At 35.4% G+C, this 20,765-nt stretch overlaps 1 protein-coding gene across 27 annotated transcripts in view; it reads right to left on the bottom strand.

Moving 5' to 3' along the window:
- SOX6 (SRY-box transcription factor 6) overlaps window positions 1–20,765 on the bottom strand; it is an 833,346-nt gene that overhangs the window by 371,244 nt on the left and 441,337 nt on the right. For all 27 annotated transcript variants that reach the window (XM_059874855.1, XM_059874857.1, XM_059874853.1 and 24 more), the window contains one exon: window positions 12,588–12,795. In XM_059874855.1, the coding sequence (XP_059730838.1) occupies window positions 12,588–12,795 (208 nt within the window). The remainder of the gene's footprint in view (window positions 1–12,587; window positions 12,796–20,765) is intronic.

Raw genomic sequence — 20,765 nt, 5'->3', positions numbered from 1 at the left:
ATTTATAATCTATTGATAAATGGAGTGGCATATGGGTTTTTTTTTAGCTTTACTGAGGTATAACTGACAAAGTTGTAAGATATTTAAAGTATACAATGTGATGATTTGATATACAGATTCATTGAGAAAGGATTCTCCCCACTGAGTTCATTAACACATCCACCCATTATCTCATCTATTTAAATTCTACTCTGCTAAGATTTGCTAATCTTAGAAATTTTCAATTATAAAATATTGTCAAATATAGTCGCCATGTTATACATTATATACTCACTCTTATTCATCTTATAACTGAAAGTCTACACCCTTTCACCAACCTCACCTTGTCTCCCCTATCCACCCCAGAGGCTAACTACTTTTTTACTTCCTGTGTCTATTAGTTTGACATTTTTTTAAGACTCCACAAATTTTAGACAAAGATAAAGTCATGAGGGCTAAAGACATCAGTAGAAGACAAGATACGATCTGGATTTTATGTAAAGCAAAACAGATACATGGAAAACTTAGATAAGCAGAGGGGAGACAGAAGGGTAGGGATAATGGTTGAGCATGAAGTATGTCGGACTAAATAACTAATCCAACTTAACAGTGCTGACTCTTTCAATAATAAAGTTTTGTCATGAGACTGTTTCATCTTCAAGTTTCTTAATCAGAATCAGTTGCTCTGAGTAAGAAATGCCCAAATTACTCACGTTAAAGCAAAAAGACAAAGCACAGCTGATGTGGAAGACAATGAATAAGTATTTTTAAAAATTAAGCTAGGAAAAAAAGATTCAAAGCAGCTAGTCTCCAGTGGGTACCAAGGACACACCTAATTTCTGAGGCTAATACTGACTCCTCAGAAAGTAAACAGTGGAGTAGCTACCAACAGTGAGATACAGACAAAAGTTTTTACTATTGTTTGAAATAAATAGGGCATATCTAAGAAATTTATTCAAAAGAAAGGAAGGAAGAAAGAAAGACTAAAAAGTAAAGACAATTTTTGAAAAGCCAATATGTATAGATCTAAAGGAAAATAATTCTATATACAGGGAAAAGCAAGTGCAAAGGAATTAAGACATCCCTGAGGAAAAAGAAAATGGAGTGGTCTGAGGGCAAAAAGTAATAATGAGTTTTGGAAAGCCAGACTACAATATTTGAATTTTAAGCAATGAATTTTATTCCAAGCATAATAGAGATTGATGATCACTGGCCAGATATCAATGCTCCAATGCCAGTACAATGCTAAAACCATCTTAATATCAAATAAAACCAGGAAGACATGAAAGGGGCATAATTAAAAGTAACTGAAGTTAAATACTGAAGTAACTGAGTTTGCCTGGAAGTGACACAAGAATTTCTCTTTTTAGTGAGAAGGGGGGTTAAGAGTTAAATTAAAATTACTAGTGGAGAAACAAAAATAATACATGAGTTTTTGTGTACATGAGTTTGGTGACAATGGTATTTATAAGCAAACAATATTAATTTTTTGCTGTCCTCTGTACTCCAAAATGACACTGTCACGCTATATATACCATCAAACATTATCAAGATCAAAGAATAGTTTTTAGAACTTTGTACATTAGGTACATTAGGCAGTTTTCCCCAGTCTCCTTTCCCCACCTGAAAACAAAGGGAGATTGCTCCAAAACAACACATTGCTTTTGCGTTAATTCTTAAATTTCCCATCTCTCCCATGCCTGTGACAGGAGCAAGAAGTATAAGATTAGAGGTATTTCTGAAGGATCTGCTATGAAATTCCAGGGTAAGCTAAGTTCCACTGCATTTTGGTGCAGAATGGAATCCCAGCGCTCACAGTTTATTAGCCACCCTAAAAGCTACATGTTGACTATAGTTTGCCTTCATTCAAAAATCACACATTAGTAGCAAAGTAAGTCTACCACTGTTACCACTAGTGCCTTGAAAATAATTCAATACTCTGTCACATTTTTCATAGCTATTCTTCATCTTACCTCCATTTATTTTAACCACCCATTTGTATTTACTGATTTAAATTCACTACATGAGAGCAACTGGGGAAGTCCACAGGCCTCTAACTTCTGCCTCCTTCCTAATGCTAGGGGATGACCTATATTTTGTGACTCATGTGTGTGAACTTGTCCGGCCTCTCAGTGTTGGCTCCTCAGTTATACTTAAACCCTCAAGACATAAATTAATAAAGTTATGATATCTAAGTGTCACAGTTATTCAGCATTAAAACCATAACCTCATATGGCTAATAACTATGGCCATGAATTCCCTCTAAGGCCCAAATCCCCTAACTAACAGCTCTGCCAAAAGGTAGAATCATTGGCCTTTAGCTTCTTCTGGATCATGCCACACTACTAACCTCACCCTCCATTTGCCAACCTCTCAAACCATGTACAGAACTTTCTGAGCCAATTATCCATGGCTTTGTCTATAAGTACCTTCCCTGGACAATGACTTTTTCAGACATCAAAACTGGATGGCAGCTTTTATCTCTATCTTTATAAAAAATCAGAAAAAAAAAAAAAGACTGGAAATAGTAAAGGACAATTTCAGTTAACAGAAAAAGAATCATGATATTGGTTCAGATGACTCTTTTACTGTGAAAACAGTTTGAAAAAGAAAATTACTGATAGTGGCTGCTGAAATTCAGATCCAAACTCTAATAAAAGAAAATCAAAGCAGCACAGAATTTTAGAATGTGGCCTTTAATGCTCAACCAATATTTTAATTTTCTAAATTAAAAAACTAATGCTAAGACAAATTAACTAATTAAATAATTATTAGGTATTACTCAGAAGGTTACCATAGTCAAGCAAGAATGCACATCAAATTCAGACTAATCTGAATCAGAAAGGATTCCCATACAAAACATTTTAAGAAAAAGTGAAGATTTCCAGTTAAGAAGCCAACTGTTGAGATAGAAAAATATGTCTTTTCCAATATGAATGGCTAGAACAGTGGCAATAATCAAGAGTTTGCTGGTTAATTATGAATTTGAAGCAGATATTTAAGAAAAAATTAATGTGAACCTGATAAGGTTAGAGATTAGGAATTACTTTAATTCAAAAATCACACAGAGCTAGAAACATCAGGAAAAGGAATCAAATGGGAAAGAAAATGTATTTCCTAACAAACCTAGTAATCATAGTCCAGAGGGAGGATGACAATACACTGGTGCTCATACTTAAAAGAAGGGCTGAAGACATTCTATTAAGAAACAACAAAAAGAAAAAGACGAATTGCAGTGAAGAGTCCATCAAAGGCTCTTACATGTGTCTGAAAAGCTCAGCAATAAAAGGAAGCCTGGGCTAGATGTTTTGAGGAAGGTGGAACCAAAGGTATAGACAGTTAAGGCTTTCGGGAATTATAACACACACACACACACACTGAAGCTCCAATTTCTTTGTGTACTGTTTTCCAACAGAGTAGAAAGAATAATACAAATTTGTCAACAGCAGCTCCACTCCTGGGAATATACCCCAGGAAGAAGCTCAAGCACGTGTGTATCACAAGATAGGTACAAGGATGTTCACCTCTCATTGTTCGCACTAGCAGCAAACTGGAAATCATCCAAATGTCCACAGACGGTAAACAGGAGAGTACACTTCTCTATAGCATTCTGTGGGACAGCATGTGGAATATCATACAAGGGTGAAAATGAACTAGAGCTGCACAGAACCAAATTGATCTTGAAATATAACTGTGAGTATAAAAATAAGTCATAGAAGGTTACAGTGTAATACCATTTTTATAAAGTTCTGAAACAAAGCTAAATTACATATTATTTAGGAACATATATAAAACTGCTTGAAAACAAAAAAAGACAAGATTCTAAACACAAAGTTCTGGCAGTAGTTACATCTATGTAGAAAACACAGGGATTGAATAGATAAAGAAAACATCAAACTGAATGATGAATTTACAAGTGTTTGTTTTATGTTTATGCCTTATAATATATATAATCAAATATTACATAATAAACACAGATTTAAGTTTGTCACTTCCTTTTCTATTCATTTTTTCTTTGGATTTTACACATATATTATGCAAGAAAAATGTATAGATTTTAAAACTGCTCCCTATTCTTTTGAGAATAATTCCAGAATAAGGCTATCTAACGAATTTTCAGTTGAAAAAAAAATGCTAATGATCCACTTTGACTTCACCAGTTCAAAATTCATATGAGACCATGACTCAATTTCATCAAACCATGGAGAGGAAGTTGCATTCTCTTAACAAAATGCCAAGGAACACCTTCTTGCTTCCCAGGTCAGGAAGAAGAAAAATCAGAAGCAACTGACCGCATCTGTTCTTAACATTCATAGAGAAAAAAATTTAAGAAAAGAATTTTTAAGTCTGAGGAGATAGAAATGGGCCAAGAAATTTGAAGTATCTTTTCAAGGCAGAGACACACAAAATGAAGTTGAGAAAAGAATTCAACCAACTAGGATACTGCCAATATTGAAAGTGGGAGTTGAAAAACAACAGCAAATTGAAACAAATATTTGCCCAGAATGTCTGGGTTCACAGGATTCAGGCTAATTACATACTTCATAAAGATATGTGAGGATGACCAGTTTTTGAAGAATTAGAAAGCAAATACACTTAACACAAAAACACAAGAAGCATTATTCTTTTCCACAATTCAATATGAAACAGTAGTTTCAGTTCCTCATTTTGATCCCTAATTGTACAATACTTGCAGAAATGTATATTTAAATTATTTGGTACTAGATTAGTATTTGCTATGCATACAATACAAAATCTTTAAAATAGGATCGAGGACCCAAACATTATAAGAGAGTAAAGCTACACTTTAAAGAGAAGAAAAAGTGAATGAAAATGAAGTTATATCAGCATTGCTCTGAATATCTGATTGCTTCTTCACCCAGAGTAGGAGTGATCTTGGGTAACTTCAGCACTTAAATGACCTGTAATTTCCAACTTACTTAAAATAATAATTCTGGGGACTTCATAATAAATACTTAATGTGTTTTTATGCAAAAGTCCAAAACCTTCTCCCATAAATGAAAAATATAAAGAAAGGTTTGGATCTTGGTATTCTAAATATTTCACCAATATAACCTTCAATTAGAACAGTGGCAAAAACCTAAAGGAGATCAGTCCTGGGTGTTCATTGGAAGGACTGATGTTGAAGCTGAAACTCCAATACTTTGGCCACCTGATGTGAAGAGCTGACTCATTGGAAAAGACCCTGATGCTGGGAAAGACTGAAGGCAGGAGGAGAAGGGGATGACAGAGGATGAGATGGTTGGATGGCATCACCGACTCAATGGACATGGGTTTGGGTGAACTCTGGCAGTTGGTGATGGACAGGGAGGCTTGGTGTGCTGCGGTTTATGGGTAGCAAAGAGTCAGACACGACTGAGCGACTGAACTGAACTGAACTGAAAAACCTAATATCCATAAAATTTGCTTTAAAAGATTCTTTTAATGCTCTAGCATGGTATGAATGTTAAACTTTTATATTTTTTAGCATGGGCTTTTAATAGATTTTTTTTTCTTTAACAGGAACACAGTACTTTTAACTGGGTATTATCTGAAAACCTCATCCAAGTCTTTACCAACTCTCCCACTGACAACACCATATTCCACATATTTCTCAGCAGGGAAGATTGGCTTCCAGCGGGGAAACTTTAGTATCAGCTTTTCCAAAAAGCCTGAAAGGAGAGTTAAGCTGAATTGCTCTTCCAGAAAATAAGTACGTCATTGCTGCCAAATGTTAAATCCCCTCACACCATGGGACATTTCCTATGGTTCTGTCTGTGGTACAGGATAAGACTCCTAAAATATTTCTCTTTAAAAAACGTTCTTCAAATGACATCAGTAATAGTAGTTATAATAGCAATAGTAATAATAATTATAGTTATATAAGCTATGTTTTATAATATATATATATGTGTGTGTGTGTGTGTGTGTGTGTGTGTATATGGCATCAAATTCTGACACAACCCTGAAAGGTAGATACCGTTTATCCAGTTTTACAGATGAGGGAACTGAAGCACAAAAGGATAAAATTATTTGCCTAAGACTAGAAAATAAAGTTGGCTACATTTATTGAGCACTTACTATGTACTGGTAATGCTCTAAATGCTTTAGTTGCATTAACTAAATCTTTTTCTTTTCATGATAGCTCTATAACTATGTCCAATATTTGGCTGAGAAAACACAGAGGGGTGCCCAATGTCATCCAACTGGCAAATGCTAAACTGAGGCTGAGACAGCCTAGATCCAGAGTCCACACTCAATCAGTATACTATACTACCTTGCTAAATATTAGAACTTACATTCAAACCCAGATCTAGCTCACTCAAAAAACATATGACTTTCAAAAATGAGTTTTCCCATTGTTTAAACTATATCACACTCCTCTTTTAGTACAGCAAAAGCTATTGACATCAGATAAGCAATACATACCAACATATATGCTTACTAAATATAATTCAGTGAAAATATATGTAGAAATCCAAATTATTGTTTAGAGATGTGAATAATGATAATAATCCATCAGATACATAAACACGTGTTCATTCTTGTGCTGGGCAACAGCTGCATAATCCATTGGAAAGCCTATCCCACCAGGAATCCAAAGCTCAAATGCTCCTGCCCTTTCTCCACATAAACAGTCAAATGAATCCACATACTTTCATTATTATCATATCTTGAAGCACAATTCCACTGGACAAATACTCTAATTTCTGACCAGCATACATTCTATGACATTGTACCTAAACCCTGCATATTTCCCTTTAAGCTTATGGCCTCTATCAAATATAGCACATTTATTCTAATATTTTTAACTGCAAGTTTCATCACTCCCTCTTGATCACAATAATTACCACCTAAAATATAAGTCTCCTAAAGGAGGAAAAAGAAAGAAACTCTTATTTTGTGAGAGCTGTTTATATCCCTTTCTCTGCAATCTCACATGACTCCAGGACCTGTCCCAAACCAGTTCATCCAGTCTAGGATCATATACTTAGTAGTATGATGCATGAGACATGATAGTGGCTGAAGCACTATTATTAAAGAGAGATTAAAACAGCTGTACATTATGCTGAAGCACTCACTCTTCCCTTTACAAACAGACGGTCCTGGATTACAAGCAGCACTTGACCATTTAAATCACGACAACAACCAGATTTAACCAGCTGGGCCATATTCTCCTAGGCAATGCCTGTTGACCTCCTCAGTCACAGCTGCTCAAATGAAATTCTCATTAGACAACTTATTTTCAGAAGCCAAAGGACTCTCTGATTAAATATATGTATTTAGATATAGAAGTCCTTTTTAAAGTATTCATTTTCTGACAACTGTCGCTTATGTTAGAGCCCAGCTACATTGGCAACAAGATGGGTGATACAAGGATAACTAAAATTCATCATTTAACCCCAACTGAAGGATTTTTATCTTAGAAGCATTTAAACCTGAATCTATTAATCAAAGTCTTTCTGCATATTATATCCACCAATATCAGCAGTTTTAAAATGTAGATTTTGATATTCATTCTATCCATCCATTTTTCCATGTATCTGCACACATATCTATCTATCTACCTGCCAATGTATCTAGATATGGCAGAAAAAAATGAGTTAAATTTACAAGAAAATAGAAACCTTGCCTAATTTCCCACAAATCTTACTTTCAGAGGAAGCACTTCAGACACAACACCTTGGTTCATCAGTGCTTCAGCAATCCAGTCAAATCACTGCTCTGGAGAGGATATTCCTTGAGAGAATGGCACATAAAATAGTGGACAATTATTTGGTTAATCAAAGAATCCACCTGTAAGAGAATAACTTCCCTATTATTCTTTGGAGAGTTTTTGTTTTATCACGTAGATATTGTTTTAAAATAGCCCACAATAAATAAACTTTTTATAGATCAGTTCCTGTATACGAGACGAAGTGGGGGTGGAGGGTATTTAGTCTGATAGAGTCAAAACATATTCCAGGACTAGAGTGACTCAGGAAGGTCATTCATTATGTCGTCACACAAGCTTGCCACTCATGAAGTATGGCCTTCAAACCAGGAAGTAGAAGTGAGGAAGAGGCGAGTAATGCATCTGAAAGCTTTTATATATCCCATGGGATAAGCGATGTCCCAGATAAGGAGATGGGGCTTTAAAAAGTCCAAGTCAGGCAAATATTGGTGGAGCTATTATACTTCCTTGGAGCTAGACTATAATTATTATAAAATCATACATCTATCAAAGCTTATTAATGACCTTTACTATAATTATTTTGATTCTCCCATCCTACTGTTCTGTTCCATTGCTCCAAGCCAGTAGTTAAAATTAGGAATCAAACTCAAAATAAAAAATAGGAATCCTCATTACTCCAATCTCCAAAACATTTTGCTCTACTTTTCTCATTAACTATAGTTCCATCCTACTACTCACTGTAAGCTACCTTTAAACAACTCCTCTCTATTGATATCCTCACTTTAAATGTTGAGTCCTAATAGTTCTATCTCCTATTATCTTTTCCATATGCACCCCTTTTTCCTCTCTTGTTTCTGCTGCCTTAGTTCAGGCCCTCATTATCTCTAGCCTGAAACAATTTCTTTAATGTCTCTCTGTACTCCCAAACATCCAACACAGTGCTGCCAGATTAACTTTCTTGGAGGAAAGCTCTACTCCATCAATTTATTGTGCTAAAAAATAGTCAATAGTTCCCCCATAACCTTCAGTATAAAGTTCAAATTTCTAAGCCAAGAATTAAAGGGCCTCTGTGATGAACAGAACCAACTTTTTCAGTTTTACACGGCATATGCATCTTCATATACTTTAAAGTAGAACTCGAACTCTCTGCTGTTTTAAAGCGCTCTGCCTGTTCCTTTTGACTGAAATGTCCCTCCCCTCCATTTCTGCCTGTATACTTTCTTTCATTCTCCAACCAGTTACGACCCACTTTTCCTAGAGAACCTTTCCATGGTTTCCTAGGCAGGCACAATCTATATTGTAAACTCCTATAACATTTTATCTACATAGCACTCATGCAACTTTAAACGACATATTAAACAACACTGAATTAGAGTTCATTTTGTCTGTGTTTTATACCTTTTACTAGAATATAAACTCTTTAAGTTTAGAGACCTCTGCTTTACTCATGATAGGTATGCAATATCATGTAGCATAGTGGTTCTTCACCTAGGTTCCACAGACCCCGAATTTATCCATAGCATTCAGGAAGTCTGCAAATTTGGATGGAAAAAAGATACTTTTCACCAATATTTTTAACTGAAAATGTGATTTCTTTAAATTATCAAAGCAGGCAACAAATAATAAATTCATAGTATCTGTGAGATTATAATCAATAGAATAATAATATAAGATTACATTGTACTTAAAGATTATCTCAAAATACCTTTTATGCTTATCACATATATTTTTAGTCCTTCCAGTAGATCTTGTGTTTAATCCATTAGTAAAATAGTACTTCCTGCCATATCACAACATTTTTAAATTAACATTTTAATATAATTCATTTTCTCTATAATTCCATGAATTTTACTTTATGCATTTAAAATAAGGATAGACCTGTAGGCATCATCAACCCACCAAAGGGATCCACAGCCAAAAAAATAAAGCATCATGGTAAGAACCCCTCAGTTCTAATGTAGCACCTTGCATAATAAGAAAAAAAACTTGTAGAAAAATAATCATGATACTATGAAGCTCTTGATTAGGGCTATTAAAAATATGCCATGAACTACAGAATACTAAATAAGCATATTTAGTTCATAAAAATTCATAGTCTTGGAAGAAAAAGACCAATCACCTCTCCTCTACAATAACCTTTAAAGATAGCAATTAAGATTTCTGCATACCTCCAAAGGTAATTTATTGCCTTCCAAAGAAAGTTTTCCATACCTGGACAACTACACTGTTAGGTAGTTGGTCCTATTATAAAGTAAAGTATGTGATATATAATATTTATGATAATATTACTAGTTCCTCCCATTCTTCTTCTTCTTATGTTACTGTATCTGTTCTCATATTGATTGTTCTCTGAGAATATTCCAATGCTTCTGAGTTCCTCTTAAAGTGTAGTAATTCTCACCTTAACACAATACTTGAGATGCATTCTCTTGAGCAAGATGTTTAGTGAGACTGGGGCCTCTTGAATCTTACATACTGTATTTCTAGGTATGTAATTACAAACATTAATTCTGTAATGCTGACTAGGATAGCACTGTCAATTTTTTGGCAATATTCACCATCCTGACTCCATTGCTCTATCACCTAAAACTCATACGTGGGTTTTTTTTTTTTAATCGTGTGTCTGCTATTTAAATTTTCTCCAGTAATTACTTGTGCAGATAGGAATTTTGGTCACAGCCTCTGGACTTGACAGTAACATCTATTAAATTTTACCTTGATGAGTTAAAGTTTATATTTTGGGTTTGTCAAAAACTTTCAAGTTTTTGTTTCTTTCATACAGTATATTCAGCATTTCTCCTAGATTTTTGGAATCTGTGGGTTTGATGAGCACAGTTTTTATCATTTCATATTTGTACTTAGTGGACTATATATGTTGATATGCACTAAAAATGTCTGAATTTCTGATACCTAAAATATATGTACTTTAGAAAACAAAGTTCTGTAATGTACGTAAAAAACATTCTTTAATAATAGGAATATAATGATAAAGGACTCTTAAATGAGAGGTCTCATACTGAAAGTGCCACTCTTAAATCAAATCTATAACACACAGTAATGAAGAGGAAAAATAAACTAATCATTGCTTGCAAGAGAAGAATGAGTTTAAATTCCCTAACAGTCTAGATCCTTCCCCCTAAAAAATCATCACAAATCAACTTCTTTATTTTTACATAACAGAACCCTCTAAAGTATGTTGAAAAGTACTTTCTTATAGAATTAAAACCATCTTTTTGATGAATCACAAAAGTAATCAAACAATCTCATTTATTCAGAGTTTATTGACATGGCAACCTCAGTTATTCTAGAACATAGGCACAAATGAGAAGTATAAAGTCTCTGAAGAGCCAAGAGTCAGTACAGAGTCTATGAACTGAAGAGTATGTATATTGCCCAGAATCTCTCATAAACTCACCCAGAAATGTGCATTCATATTTTAAATAGTGTCTAGAGTGTTATGATCATCTAATTAAATAACTGAAAGATAAAGATAAGAGGGAAATTAGAAATTATTCACAACCAAGTAAGAAGTTATAGTCTGAAACCTGATATTAAAGAAAGAGAAACCAACACACACACACACACACACACACATGCGCGCACGCACACGCGTGCCAAAAAGGATATCTAAATCAAGCACACATAGGAACTCCAAAGTTTCATAATTGCAGAGAAATAACTGTAAAGCAACTGTCCCAATCATCTCAATGATCTCTGGGGGCATCATTACATTAGAGCATGGTAAAGTAATTGACATTTATGATACAACAATCATCACAATACCTCAAATGACCCATATTAATTATTATAGTTAATTCTCAAAATGTTTAAGAAGTCAGGTTACTACCATACAAAATTTTAAATTTTGTGATTGAGGGAGATTGAAAAATTTACCCAGGGTCACACAATTGTTAGACAGGAATTGGAGTTTATAGTCTACTGCCTCATGACCCTGAGTCATCAAAAAAATTTACATTTTGTACCATATAATCTAGTTAGTAAGCCTGGGAAACGTAATACATTTCAGAAACTTCCATCAAGATTGCTGATGTTGTGGACAGGTAACAAAAGTTAATCTGAAATTCTTAAATTTTTGAGCCTTTTATGGAATAAAATTAAGTTACATGAAAAATTCCCTTATATCAAATCCCCATTTCCCTACAGTACCACAGAGGTTTAAATTTAACTTACATATAAGTAGTGATTCAGAGCCATTAATTACTCTATATTTTAAAGTCTAAAATCTGTACATAAAAAATGAAAGAACATACACAGGATAGCAATCACTTAGAGTTGATTAATTTAAGCATATTATTAGAGAGTCTCCTTTCATTTACTTTTTAGGACCTAGGTTAACCTAAGTGGACTCTTGTAGAGAGAGGAGAGAAGGTGGATGTCTCAGTAGATGTCATGTGTCAAAGAATTCTCTCCTTGAACACTGTTTTAACAATATTAGAAACCCTCAACTCTCAATTCTACAACATTTGAAAGTAAAATAATAATATTTAGAAGTTTGTGATATTTGTAAAAATAAGGATAAATACATTAGGCTTTTTTTCTTTTTAAACAGTTGATATTTTCATAATAAAATACTATCCATTAAAAGGAAATATGGGAGGAAAAAATGAAAAATAGTGTTGCAGCTGAGAAAATACCTATACTACCTTTTTCCAGAGCAAGGCTTAAAGTCAGTTTAAAACCTTGATTTGTTATTATAAGAATCAAGTAAAATGCACAGAGTTGTAGAAAAATGGAACTATCTGCCTAACACTTCTAATGGATCACAATCTGCCATCACCATGGTAACCTCTGAATAACTTTTTCCTTGCTAGTGCCAATTATGCACTTCTCTGGCCCTTGAAATCCCACTCATTTTTTTTTTTAAGCTGGAATCTTTAAAAGAATAAAGCCCAACAGTTAAGTCCACACATACCCTCTTGTTCAGTCCGAGTCATTTCCTCAAGCTTCTTCTGTTTCAGTGTGTCCACCACATCGGCAAGGCTCCCTTTGCGGCGTTCTGGGGTTCCAAAAGTAACACTGGTCATTATCTCGCGGTCCCGACTCCCTTCGTCAGGCTTATGTGGTGAGGTAGAGGTATTTCGGAAGGAATATAGGGAACATAACTTATTATTCTCTGACTCCTAGAAAAAAAATAAAATAAAAATCATTAGAACCTGTTTCTTTGTATATCACTGGAGAAAAATATCAAAACAGAATGACAGTATATGAAGCTGAGATGGACAAATAAAATACATTAATTATCTCTGTTTTAAAAAAAATACCAAACATTATAGAAATAATTATCAAAGGAACTGACCTGAAATTACAGATTCAAACGGTTTTCTTTTTTAATTAAAAAACAGTAAAAGTGGTATAAAGATTTAATTTTAAAATGAACACTTCAGCTTCTTACTCATTTATACCCTTCGTTTAAGATAGTTCAGATTTAATTATTAATTATAAGAATGGTAAAGCTTTTCTTTTAATTGACACTTACATTAGAAAACCTCTTCCCACAGCTTAAAAAACATATACAACAACAACAAATATTCATTATCCCTAAATTTAGAAATAATAGAGAAATTGGCTCCATTATTAATTGTTTACCAGAGAATATATAAAATATCTAAATCAATGCCAGAAAGCTAGGCAACCTGAATATTTCTGCGTACTGTGTTTTGAGAAAAAATTGTTTTCTTTCTTCTTCTACATAGTTGGATGGCATCACCGACTCAATGGACATGAGTTTGAGCAAGCTCCGGGAGATGGCAAAGGACAGGGAAGTCTGGTGTGCTGCAGTCCGAGGGGCAGCAAAGAGTTGGCGACTGAGCGACTGAACACCAAATACATCTGTCAAAGTTACAGAAACCTTTTCTATTCCTTATCCTTACCACTGACACTTTAGCACATAGTCACACACATTTCTCATGTGGCACTTAAAAATGATTTGTTTTTACATTTTTTTTTAAACAAGAGGACTAGTTTGTTATAGAAACGCACAAGAATTATCTCATATTACAGAGAAGCTGGCTAACTGGTCAGATAGTTAGGTCCCTCTTAAAAAGGCAAATCTTAGATGGAAAATAATAAACACCTATAAGTTTATAAAAGGAAAATGCACTTGTAGCTCTGAGAGCTACAAATCAGAACTGAGAGCTTGAAGCACCTATTATTGGCCATAGCCCACTAGTAGTCTTGCATTCACCTTGTCTGTATGTGTATGGGAACTTTCTCTCCTGATAAAAAATTTGTATGAAATAAATAAAGCATCTAGACTTTATGATTCTTGTCAGTTTAAAAATCTTAATTGCTCCTATATCTCTACCCTTCTTCACACACACATAAAAAAAGCCCAGTAGGCATCAAGAGCTAGAGGAAGAGCATGGGACAAAAGCTGGAGTTAAAAAAAAAAAATGTACAGAATTAATCACTGGCAGGAAAGGGAGTGAAAAGGAAAATGGGATTATAGAAATACATTTCCATATAATAAGATAACTATACTCAATAAATGCTAGGTATTTAGGTATTATTGTCATTGCATATAAGGAAGGAATAAACTTATTTCCACAGCTATTGGTAGCATATAATGAGGTAACATCCATAAAGTAACTAGGCACAGATCTGAACCTAAAGCAGGTGGTGCTTAGTAAATAGCAGGTACCATATTCTGAGGGAAGAAACAGATCTAAGGATGGAGCCAAGGAAGTTCTTCCCCCTCTGGACCTAAGTAATTCCTTAGTAAAAAAAAAAATATGTCCTGAACTAAATTGAGTATTGTAAAGTCTGTGAATATACTAAAGACCACTGAATTGTACACATTTAAATAAGGAAATTGTGTAGTATGCGTATTATATCTCAATAAAGCTGTTCTAAATTACTATGAGACAAATCTTAATTTTTTCCACTATTGCACTGCTAAAAGCACCTAGCACAGAGCAGATGTTCATTACATTTACACTGAAATACGCTGAAAAGGATAAAACTAATGTGCAGGAGAGTGCCTCTTTACATTGTTCCCAGATCTTTTCTTTCCCAGGAAATACATTGTATTTAATGCTTACAATAACCATGGAGTGATGCAGAGGAACCCTTTCTTTTAGATGTCAGTCATGGTTAGTACACAGCTCCTTGGAGTGCCCAGTTCACTCTCAACTTTGTGAAAACAAACACTCAAGAGATTTTCTGGGCTTCCCTGGTGGCTCAGATGGTAAAGATCTGCCCACAATGCAGGAGACCTGGGGTTCAATCCCTGGGTTGAGAAGATCCCCTGGAGGAGGGCATGAAAACCCACTCCAGTATTCTTGCTTGGAGAATCCCCATGGACAGAGGACCCTGGTGGGCTGCAGTCTATGGGGTTGCAAGGAGTCGGACACAACTGAGAGACTGAGCACATATGTTTGCCAAAGCCAATTTCAGCTCTTAATAGTGCCCCTAGTAGAAATGTTACCAAGGCTTTTTGGAATCAATAATCATCACTTGATAAACTATGCTTCAATCACTTTCATTTCTCATATTACTGCCTACAAATAAGAAACAAACTCTCTCTCACCCTAAGGGGTTGAAGATCAAGTCAAAACAACAGTTACGTGGAAGTGGTTACCTACACATGACTCACCACTGACCATAATGAAGAGGATTTTTCCCGTCACTCCCAAGTTGAAAGGTACTAGCAGTGTCTCGTCAGCCTGAGCAACAGTGGTCCTTAGAGAATTTAGGCTGCATACACTACCATTTTTTCTCTCAGAACTAATTCCAGTCTAATTTACTCATGTCACTTACTTGTTGGATAGGCTATGTTCCTTGTTTTTAACTCATGAGAATGTAGTCACCATCATCCACCACAGTCAACAATGATGGGTTCCCTCACCAATGACCCATATTGTCCTGAGCCCCATAATCTGTGCAATGTAGCTCAACACTGCCAAGAAGAAGATAATAAGAAGCTAGAAAGTCATGTTTTCTCCAAGAAAGCAACAACAACTACTTACAACATGGCACAAAGGCACCAACACCAGCAGAAGATGAAATCATAAATTACTTCAGTTGTATAAGTTATCGTACACTATCCTTAGGAACAAAGAAAAGGGGCAAAGTCGACCGTTTATGGTCTTTAATTTTTAATTTTCTAAAACTTAAAACATTCCTCTCATGAATGAAGGCCTATAGTCAATTCATCAGAATAAAAGGGCACATGAATCCAAACACTTTCAAAGAAGAGATTTGTTGTTGCTGTCACTGTTTTAGTCACTAAGTCTTGTCTGACTCTTTTATGGCCCCATGGACTGTAGCTTTCCAGGATCCTCTGTTCATGGAATTTTCCAGGCAAGAACACTGGAGTGGGTTGCCATTTCCTTCTCCAGGGGATCTTCCTGAGCCAGGGGTCGAACCCATGCCTCCTGCATTGGCAGGTGGCTTCTTTATCATTGAGCCACCTCAGAAGCCCAGTGAAGAGCTTACTGTTAGATAAGAAGGCAACATTGGGCTTCCCAGGTGGAATGGTGGCAAAGAATCTGCCTGCAAATGCAGGCGACGTGGGTTAGATCTCTGGGTCAGGAAGATCCCCTGGAAAGGGAAATGGCAACCTGCTCCAGTATTCTTGCCTGGAAAATTCCATGAATAGAGGAGTCTGGCAGGTTACAGTTTATGGGGTCACAAAGATACATGACTGAGCATGCATGTACAAAAGGCAAAAACGACAAATCAGAAAAAGAAACTTGACAAAGGATCTCTAATTTGTGTTCTAGGGAGGTAGGTAACTTTTAAGTAAGTTTTCTCATAGGAAAAAAAAAAAAAAGGTCAACCTATTCTTTAATTTCCTATAAATGAAATAGGTCCTATGAACTACCAACTGAGACAAGATTCCCAATGACCACATCTATCAAGTTTTGATGCATGTTACTGCAGCACAGCTTATTTGTTTAAAGCAGTTCTTCTCAAACTTTTACAGTATTCCCTGGCAAGTATGTGAAAATACAGACTCCCTTACCTCCTGCCATACCCCAAAGAGTGGTGCCCAGGAATATGAAATGTAATAAACATCCCAAGTGATTCTGATGCACAGGTCCTCTCATTCTGATGCAGCCTACTTTCAGAAACACTGATTCCCTACAGAAGGCAATGAAATGAATGTGCTTTGCCTTAATGTTACAATGTGGATATGATTACGAACATTTTTAAGAAGGCTGGTTAGTTGTAATTTTAAAAAATAACATAAAGGAGATTACTTCTCTTCTTTTGATCTTTCATATGAAAACAACCAATGTATAACATGGCTAAACACATGAACATCACAAAAAGAAGAGTGTACAGGGCACTGAGTAAGTATTAGCTCATTCAAAGAAAACTTACGTTTGTTTTCTCTTAGCCCCTAACCTTACTGCCCTCACCAAACAGTGAATAAAATTTCAAAATATTATTTAAAAGGAACCTAGTACCAATACAAGGACTAAAGCAGTGTTGGTTCAGATTATCTAAAGCATTTCACTGGAAATTAATTAAACACAGTACAAAAATTATATGTAGATGACTAAAAAAGTATACAGTAGTATTAAAATAGTTATTAGGCAAAGTTTCTAGAAAATATGAGCAATTTTCACAAATTAAGAATATGTAAAGATATTTTCATATATGAAGGGATAGAGAAGTCAATATTAAAAACAAAATGTGTGAAGTGATGGATGTTAAGTAAACTTATTTTGGCATGTTAGTGAGAAACACCAATACATTTTTTAAGAAAAAATTATGTACAGAAGACAGAATTTCCAACAAAATGTTAATGGTCCTGTGTCTTGGAATAACGTGCTGTGCTCAGTCATGTCCAACTCTGTGACTCGACAGAGTGTAGCCCTCCAGGCTCCTCTGTCCATGGGATTTTCCCAGCAAGAATATTAGAAGAGGTTGCCATTTCCTCCTCTGGGGATCTTCCCAACCCAGGGACTGAACATGCATCTCCTGCACTGCAGGTGGATTCTTTACCGCTGAGCCACTGGGGAAGTCCCTTGAAATAATAGGTAGTTTTATATTTTCTTTTTGAAATTACATATATTTTGAAAATGTTCTATCATCAATAAGACTTTTAATTAGAAAACAAATATTATTAATATGTTCAAGGTTGAACATGAATAACAAAAAATGTTGTAGAAATAATTTATTTACAAGGGAGGAGGCACCAAATGGAGAAAAAGATATTGTATTTAGTATAACTTCAATCTTGTTACATGCATGCATAAGGATAAACGTGGTCACACAAAAAAAAACTTGGAAGATATATACTGAAATATTTATAGTGACTTCTAAATGGTGATAACATTATTGGTAATTTTTCTTTCTTTTTGCTTATCTGTGTTTTATCATTAATGAATATATTGCTTATGCAATAAAGAAGAACAATATCATTTTATAAAGAGATGCTTAGAGGAAATATAAAAGGAATTTAAGAGAATAGAGTTTGGCCATCTTGAAGATGTCTATAGAGTTAGTACATTATAGTTTCCCAGTATTGAAACCAGAAAAAGCAATCAAGCTTTCTTTGGGCATTTCTGCAGCCGAGGGCTCTTAAATAGTATTTTCTAATAACTAATTATTTAAAAGTGAATCCCTAATCAACTAAAATCTAGATTCCTCATGATTATCAACCACGGTTTCCTGTTTGCCCTCAAAAGATCCACAAAATCAATCTATATCCTGTTCCATGTTAAAGTTGTTCAAAATATCTTAAAGGAGAAATGAAGCAAATAGTCCTTTTTTTAGATGAAACTCCTTCAGTTTCAACACCTATTTCCCATTTGACATGGTTTCCTGACCCTGCATCACTCTCCTCTGATATACTCCAGTCTCTAGATGTTATTCTAAAAATGTGTTGCCAAGAACTGTGTACTGAATTTCTACATCTTTGTTTTTAGCAAGAAGAAAAGTAACAGTCAGAAGGTTATGTGGTTTTCCCCATGTCACACAGGTAGGACTAGCAGAGCTGAATTCTACATGTAGGCTTTCTGACACCCAATTCAGTGATTTTCCATTCCACAAAACTATCCTAAAATCACTCTCAAGAGTAAAAGATGCCATAACTTCAGTAACACTACCTTCTAAATCCTTTCTTGCCTTACATTTTCAGACGTGAGCTTTACATACTTTTGAGACAGGAATTCCAGTTATTAACCCAAATTCCAAAATTTCCAAGATACCCCACCTTAGTTATCTATAACTAAGGTATAAAAATTATCCTAAAACTTAATGCTTAAAACAACAATAATGATTTATTAACTTTAATGATTTCTATGGGTCAGGAATTCAGGAGAATCTGGGCTGGGTGGTTCTGTCTCAAGGTCTGTCGTGAGGTTGACATTAAGTTAGTGGCTAAGACTGTAAGCTCAAAGGCTTCTTATTCACAAAGTGAACACTTTAAGAGCTTGGGGTTGGAAGCTGGGGTTCCTTGGACATCTTCCTCTATGTGATCTCTCCACATGATCTTTTCTTTTCAGCATATTGGCCTCAGAATAGCTGGACTTCTTACATGGTAGTTCAGGCCTCCCACAGGTGTATGTCCTCAAAAGAGCCAGAATAAAATTATATCACTGTTTCTAACCTAGTTTGTGAAGTCATGCCCTATAACTGTCAATACAATCTATTCAACAGTAAGTCACCATGGCTGATCCACAGTCAAGAGGATGGAAGTTAGATTATGCCTTTTCATAGAATGGAGTTATAATATCCTCAAATAGCTGATGTGAGAAATGAACAATGAAAAAAGCACGTAGGGAAGTATCTATCATCTAAGTACTTAGTAAATGATACCTACTCTTATTATTGAAATGTCCTTTGTCCAATTATCTTTGGTTTCAATTTTTAATTCTGAAAATAGTCACGATAATCACTGGTACCAGTTTAGGTTTTTATTTATACTCATTCAACTAAGTGGAATAATAAATATGGAACTGTTACTCTGTTTAATATCAATGCTCAAAATCACCTTCTTTATGAAGTCATCCTTAATTAATTCCACTAAGATCTGGTCCCTCACAAAGCTCCAATAACCTCAACATTTGTAATTAGCTTTATCTAGGGATCAATTCCCACTAAACCTAACTGCATATGGATTATATCCACTCTGTCCAAGAGCAGCTACTCTATGTGTGTACATGTGCTCAGTCACTTCAGTCATGTTGGACTGTTTGTGACTCCATGGACTGTAGCTTGCCAGGCTCCTCTGTCTGTGGGATTTTCCAGGCAAGAATACTGGAGTGGGTTGCCATGCCCTCATCCAGGGGATCTTCCTGACCCTGTGCCTGAACTCATGGCTCCTGCATCTCCTGCATTGCAGATGGGTTCTTTATTGCTGAGCTGTTGGGGAAGTCCCAGCTACAGTATTTTTTTGTTGTTCAGTAGCTAAGCCATGTCCCATTCTTAGCGACCCCATGAGCTGGAGTATGCCAGCCTTCCCTGTCCTTCACCATCTCCTGGAGTTTGCTCAAATTCATGTCCATTGAGTTAGACATGCCATCCAATCATTTCATCCTCTGCCATCCCCTTCTCCTCTTGCCTTCCATCTTACCCAGCATCACGGTCTTTTCCAATGAATCAGCTCTTTGCACCAGGTAATCAAAGAACTGGAGCTTCAGTTTCTGCATCAGTTCTTCCAATGAATATTCAGGGTTGATTTCCTTTAGGATTGACTGGTTTGATATCCTCGCTGTCCAAGGGACTCTCAACAGTCTTCTCCAGCACCACAGTTTGACAACATCAATTCTTCAGCACTCAGCCTTCTTTTTGGTCCAATTCTCATATCCATACATGACTACTGGAAAAACGATAGCTTTGACTATATATGGACCTTAGTTGGCAACGTGATGTTTCTGCTTTTTAATATGTTGTCTAGATTTGTCATAGCTTGTCTTCCAAGAAGCAAGCATCTTTTAATTTCATGGCTGCAGTCACCTTCCACAGTGATTTTGGAGCCCAAGAAAATAAAATCTGTCACTGTTTCCACTTTTTTCCCATCTACTTGCCATGAAGTGATGGGACCTGCAGGCATGATCTTAACTTCTTGAATGTTGAGTTTCAAGCCAGGTTTTTCATTCTCCTGTTTCACTCTTATCAAGAGGCTCTTTAGTTC

The sequence above is a fragment of the Bos taurus genome, chromosome 15, assembly GCF_002263795.3.
Source record: "Bos taurus isolate L1 Dominette 01449 registration number 42190680 breed Hereford chromosome 15, ARS-UCD2.0, whole genome shotgun sequence".
In the NCBI taxonomy this organism is placed as follows: domain Eukaryota; kingdom Metazoa; phylum Chordata; class Mammalia; order Artiodactyla; family Bovidae; genus Bos; species Bos taurus.
Note: the sequence above shows the minus strand (reverse complement) of the source record. Positions and strands in the feature narration are given on the sequence as shown.